Source organism: Drosophila nasuta, chromosome 3 (assembly GCF_023558535.2).
Source record: "Drosophila nasuta strain 15112-1781.00 chromosome 3, ASM2355853v1, whole genome shotgun sequence".
In the NCBI taxonomy this organism is placed as follows: domain Eukaryota; kingdom Metazoa; phylum Arthropoda; class Insecta; order Diptera; family Drosophilidae; genus Drosophila; species Drosophila nasuta.
In genome coordinates, this window is record NC_083457.1 from 31128295 (window position 1) to 31134803 (window position 6509).

Consider the following 6509-nt stretch of genomic DNA (forward strand, 5'->3'; position numbering starts at 1 on the left):
GTGGCTTTTAGTTAAACGGAAGCAGTTGCTAGTTCATTGAATATATAGCATAAGACGTTGCTACAATATAAGGAATTGCAAACGTAAAAGACAAAAGGATGCTAGGTGTGGTTAAGTAAAGCGGAAGAAGTTGCTACTAAGCTCAAACACTTGCAAGTTAGTATGCGAGTGCAAGCGAAAGCGCAATATCACGCGATTGCTGATTCGATTCGCTCATCGTGTCTATCACACACTAAAAGTATAACGGAAGACGTTGCTAGAATACAAGACAAGCATAAAAGGATGCAACTTGTGGTTAGGTCTAGCGGAAGAAGTTGCTACTAAGCTCAAACATTTGCAAGTTCACGTGCAAGTGCAAGCGAGTGCGCGATAGTCGATTGTCAAAACAAGCGTTAGCTGATCGTGTCTATCACATAGTAAAAGCATAGCAGCAGACGTTTCCAGTGGTGAAGGGAATCTAGCGTTAAAAAGAAATGGTGCTAGTGCTAACAGAAGAAGCTGCGATTAATGAAAAGGAAGCAGTTGCTAGTTCATTCAAAGTATAGCGGAAGGCGTTGCTACAATAAAAGGAGATGCAAACGTTAAGCAGAAAAGCAGGCTAGTTGGATTACGTATAGCAAATGAAGTTGATATTAAGCTTGAACAGTTGCAAGTTTGTTGACGAGTGCAAGCGAGTGAGCAATACTTGATTACCAACAACAAGTGTTCGCTGATCGCTTCTAACACAAAGATGAATGACGTATAGGCATTAATCTGCATCTGCAAAAGCAAAATGAAAAGAGATAGTGAAGAAGCTCTGTACTGTACTTCACACTAACACATGCTTGAAAGTGTGTTGTGTGAGAATGTTTTATGATTTCTTGCGATTTTAAGGTATGTAGATAGTTATTAGTTTAGCTTAAATTAGTTTAATTAAATTAGTTTAAAACTAAAAATCATTTAAAGAACAGTTAGATAACCTGTCACCAGAAAACATTAAACTAAGAAACTAACTTATTGTAATAAATTTTATTAAATTCAGTAAAGTCCCCTCAAATTTAGCCTACAATAATTTAATTTTGTAAATAAATTGCTCTGTAACGCGGTAACTCACCTCGCAGATGATCCCATGTTCTAGCTACAAATTGTCATGTTTAGTGCACGGTAAATTCTTGTGCTTGCCACCTAACACATATAATTTGTGTAGCCAAGGCATACCATAAGATTTAAGACTCTCTGCATAGTAAAAGAGATATGTTTGCTTGCGGCACATTCAAAGCTCCAACGCTTTGGCCTTTCAACCGAATGCCATTATCACACATGCGACAAACATGACGCAATGAAGACGTTTACCCCACATTGGAGAAGAGGCAAGAGGGGGACTTACATTATTGTTTGGAGTTGAGAGCTCCACGTTTTGAGATGGGTTGGGGTTGTGGATGTGGATTGTCCTTGTGCTGTTTGTTTGCATTTTATTTACATGCGACGTAAGTAATTTTTATATTTACACAATAAATGTGGCGGCCTAATTGAGTTAGAGGCGTTTCGTGTGTGTAAATACGTACTCAAGTGACAAGAATTCTTAAACAACAAATTCACCCCCACAAACACACACACACACACTCGTTGCCACTCCCTTTATTTGTTTTGTTTATTCAGAGCAAAAGTCGCAAAAGGCAAAGAGAAAATAATCTCTAACAAAAATAAAATAAAATATTTGTATAAACCAACAATGAGAGTCAGCTAAGAAATATTCATGTACTGCATCGGAAACTCGACAATCGCTTAAGCTGATTATATTTAATGGAAATCTAAGCTGGATAAAAGAAATATCAGCCAAAAAGGTGGAAAACGTGCGGAAAATTCAACTACAAACTTTTCTATTATACTAAGGATTTAAGCTGTCTTCGACTTCATTTGAAAATTCAATTCGTGCAAAGAGTTTATCGATTGAAATAAGGCGAACTTATGATAACAGAGTTGTCATATTTGTGAAAGTATAAAATAAATATGAATAAATTGAAATATTTATATAAATTAAAATCTTTTCTCACCATTAGAGAATATTTCTTATATACAAAGGAATAATTATACAGGCAATCTGGTATATTGCTTACTCTATTACCATAATGCTAAATCTAATACTTTAGCAATATACCAAATATAATTGATGGTATAGTTTTAGTATTTTCGTGGTATATTAATTTGGTACATTTTTACAATTATTATCGGACTGACTTGCTTTTATTCACATTCTCACAGTCGACAGTGCTGCCTGATAAATGGTCGTTAACAAAATTGTAAATTGATTAAGAAAATTGAATACTAAAGAAACTCAACTAATGAGTTTTGTAGCTCAAGCATATATACCCTATTCTCGAACACACAATTAGTTAAAAATATTAAAGCAGACCACTTCGAATCGACAAACTGTGACTGATGCAAGTGGATATGGAATGCCAACAACTGGATTCAGTTCAACTTGCTGCACTTGCGATGAAGCAACTTGAGAGCAGTTTGGCAGTGCGATTGCTGTTCCACGCGGTGGTCAGTGGACAACTGGGCTACGCCGTGTACTACGACTACAATTATGCCCAGTTGCCATGGCTGGCGATAGCGTTGCGTCTGGTGCCGCCAATCGGTGGCAAGTTCAACTATCTGACATTTCTCACGGCTGCGTTGCATACTTTCTACTATCTGCTGGCCCTGATCAGCGATCTGTGTCCTGTGCAAGGACTGCGACAGCTGCGCGACTTCTTGCTGGCAACTTTTGTGGTACCATTGGCATTGACAGTGAGCGTAACCTTCTGGCTGCTGGTGGCTACCAATTGCGAGGCAATCTATCCGCCATTTCTGAATGAGATGTATCCCTGGTGGCTGACTCTAACACTGCACGCACTCATCGTCTGCTACGCTGCCCTGGAAATCCACCTAGAGCCACATTGTTATCCACAGCGCTGGAAAGGATTCAGCGCACTTGCTGCTGGCTTGGTCAGCTATTTGGTGTGGATGCATTTGGTTTACTTCTGGACTGGAGTTTGGATCTATCCATTTCTAGGCGGATTCTTTGAGCCGTTCCGTTGGTTTTTCTTTGGCCTGATCGTGAGCTCGGCCTTTGTCTATTATTGGCTGGGCGAGCGACTCAACTGTATGCTTTGGGCGCAATGCGAATGGCGTAATAAAGCAATTTCCGGGCCACACTTTGTTGGATGAAAATGCAGTTCGATATGTGTGTGTGTGTTTCCCTTTGGCCGGGCGAGCAATAAAATTTATTTCAAATGAAAAACCCCCGCTGAGTTTCTCACCAGGTAGCGAGACCAATTTGCATAGCCAAGAGCCAAGTCAACGGAAATTGAAGGCAATAATAATGACAATTGACTTGTCAAAATGTTGCGAGTGCGAATGTAAAAAAACGAACGTAAGAAAAGCAAGAACGGAAGAATGATATAAAAAAATACAAAAAAAACAAAGTGGAAGAAAACGAAACGAATCCAAGGGTTGGCCTCCAGCAGCGTCGCTGCTACAGTTCGTCAGGGTTTGGCATGAAGTTTCCTTTGCGGTTGCCGAAGCGTGGAATTAACTCAAATCGATTCGTTGCACTCGACAAGGGAACATCGACTTTAACATCGACACTCGGCGCTCGTTAGGGTTACGACGAGTGCACGTTGAATCCACTCAAACGTATTCGACATGAACTTGACCATCACAAGTTGATCCTAACTCTGCATTGTTTTCATGCAGTTCCGGTTGATAAGCTAAAGACAGTGAGCTGGGTCTGAAGGAAAATGCCTTGGCTCTATTTTACATATGATTTAAGGTTATCTGCACAGAACATCAGGAAATCGGCTTACAAAGGATTTGCACAAATTTCATAGTTTGCTAGTTTCAAAATATCTCAACGATAAATTTTCTTAAGAATTCGTAAATGTTGAAAATGCTTGGCATAAAAAACGTTTCCTTAAAAAAACACATAAGAAGCTGTGTGTTAAAATATTAAAAATAATTCCTAGAAAATTAACCAATAACGAAGCTGATAAGATAAAGTATTGTTCACTTATAAGAGAATTTCTTTAAACTGAAAGTTACTTCAAAAGTTTTTATAACAATTATACAATTACGAAATAAAATACTTGTAGAACTGGGTTCCAAGAATTGTTAAATAATTCAGAAAATATTAACTTAAGAACAGAGTAAGAGAGATTAAAACACTAGTAAGGAACCTACAGGCGAGAGTGTTCGAATGTAAGATACTCGCTTCTCATTTTCATTTAATATTCCGCAAAAATAATTCAATACTTTAAGACTATATTTGGTATGTCGATATAGTTTGGTGCTGTACAGAATTATTTCGTAAATAACTTCTAAAAAATGTATAATACCCTTTTTCCCTATGGGTAGCGGATATAAAGAGTGTTTAAAAGTATATTTTAATATATTTTTCAATTCGCAAATTGCACAAAGCAATTTAAGTATTAAAGGTACTGCAAGAAGCAGTTTTCATATAAGAAATAAAAGTATTTCAATGAACAATTTACACAGCTCCTATTACCATATATAATCCATGACTATTTAAACAAAAGCTATGCTTATTAACTAATCACAATAGAGTTTGTAAGCACAAAAGTCTACGACAATCGAATTTTTTGCAGTTTGAACAACAAAACATTGTCTACTAAAGTGTTGCATTGGCAAAGAACAAACGAATATTGCAGAACACAAGTTCGAATTGCCGCAAGTTAGAGCGATGATAAGCAAGAAGAAATCAATTAGTTACACACAGCTGGAGTTGCTTGAAGACATTATCAGCGCGCCGACGAGGCCAAAGAAACTTGACCATGACACAAATACTTACCTTTCCCCTTAGCCACAACAATGAAATGCGATGCTCAAAGGCATTTCGCTATGGAATTATAATCGGGCCGATTGTCTTTGAAGATAGCACATCGAGTGGCAACTGTTTCGAAAGTGGGATTATGATAAATGAAATTGTTTTAGTGGCTTGAACAACCCTCTGAGCGAAAGAGACCGATCCTGTAATATAGTTGAAGCCAATTGATTAATCTAAGCGAATGCATTTCCCATGTACGAATTATGGAACCCTTTCTTTTGATTCGAAATTTCGAATACATAAATCATGGTCAGGCCAGCTGTTTAGGGTCACGTGGCGAAAAATATTCAGCTGGTTTTGCGAATAGCACGAAATGGGAATAACAGCTGGAGAGTACAGAATGCTGTGTGTGTGTGTGTGTTTGTGTGTGCGTCATTCAATCCTTTTTGCGGGATTTCCACGGAAAACTGAGAATGCAGATCCTGCTGTGGACGCACACGCGGCGGCACTTGTGCTAAAAATATATTTCAATATTGTGTGTGTGGAACAGCTGAAATTCATTCACAAATAAATGCGGCTAGACAGAGCAATAGAAATAGAGGAATAGAGCAATATAGAGAGAAAAGATTTAGGCATGCGCCTGCCTTGAATATTATTGTTTATGTGAAGGCCCGGAACACATTACCGGAAACGTGTTTCAGATGTCAGAGAGGAAGTGCTGCGAGCAGACTGTGAATGGGATACAGCAAGGACTACAGAGGATCGCACTCAGGTACTCAGCATGCAAATGATCCTTGCATTGAGTCAATTGAGTCATATGCAGTCAGCAGCAGCAGCAGCAGCAGGAGCTGCTCAAACGAATGTCAGCTGTCGATTTCCGATCCCCGCGGGCAGCGTTTGAATTGTTTCGCTGCCACGCACGATTGATTCAATTGACGGTGTTCTTCTTTTACATGTTAGATGCAACCATATATCATCATCATCATCATCGTCATCACCATCATTATTATCCACACTGCTGATAGCTTTCGTTGGAAATTTTTGTGCAAATATTTTGCCACAGTGGGAATCGCCTTTTGTCCTTGTTGCCCGCCACACAAATTATCAATTTGTCACCCGCGTGTGAAATGCAACTCCCCGAAAACAGCAAACAGCAAACAGCCAACAGCAGACAGAGACAGTCAGAGATAGAGATAGAGATAGAGATAGAGATAGAGAGAAAGAGACACCGAGGACATTGAAACAGTTACAACTATCTTCCATCCATTGTTGCGGAAAATTGTTTATTTATGGCTCTCACAATGCAATTTCACGTTTAATTGCCCGCGTCTGTTAACCGAACCGATTTTTCCATATAACATACAACACCACAGCACACAACTCTCGAGCTCTCACACAAATGCTGGCTCATTGTGTTTCATTTGCTTTTGCTTTTGCGTTTGCCAAACTCATTCAGGTAATGCAGCAACTTTTTATTATCTCCCCGATAAGTGTTGTCATTCCCCGATGTCTGCTTGCTTTTTGCAGTCCCCCATTTCGGCATTTGTTCAATTTAATTGTAAAATCCATTTCGAGTTGAAACTTTAATAATTAAGGCATTTATTTCAAATGTAATGTGTAAGCAGAGCAGAGAATTCTCTAAGACTCTAATCTTTAAATATACAATACTTTAAGCTAATCTAATAGATTAGAATACTAATAA

The 6509-nt window shown here is 38.5% G+C and overlaps 1 protein-coding gene across 1 annotated transcript; it reads left to right on the forward strand.

The window, feature by feature from the left end:
• Nucleotides 1-2459: 2459 nt before the first annotated feature.
• LOC132790851 (androgen-induced gene 1 protein) lies at nt 2460-3257 on the forward strand. Its single transcript, XM_060799588.1, has one exon. It carries the CDS (start codon nt 2476-2478, stop codon nt 3190-3192), a length of 717 nt encoding a protein of 238 aa, XP_060655571.1. The 5' UTR covers nt 2460-2475; the 3' UTR covers nt 3193-3257.
• The last annotated feature ends 3252 nt before the right edge of the window (nt 3258-6509 follow it).

Coding starts and splice junctions, on each gene's coding strand:
- LOC132790851 (XM_060799588.1), top strand. CDS start 2,476: ATGAAGCAACTTGAGAGCAGTTTGGCAGTGCGATTGCTGTTCCACGCG.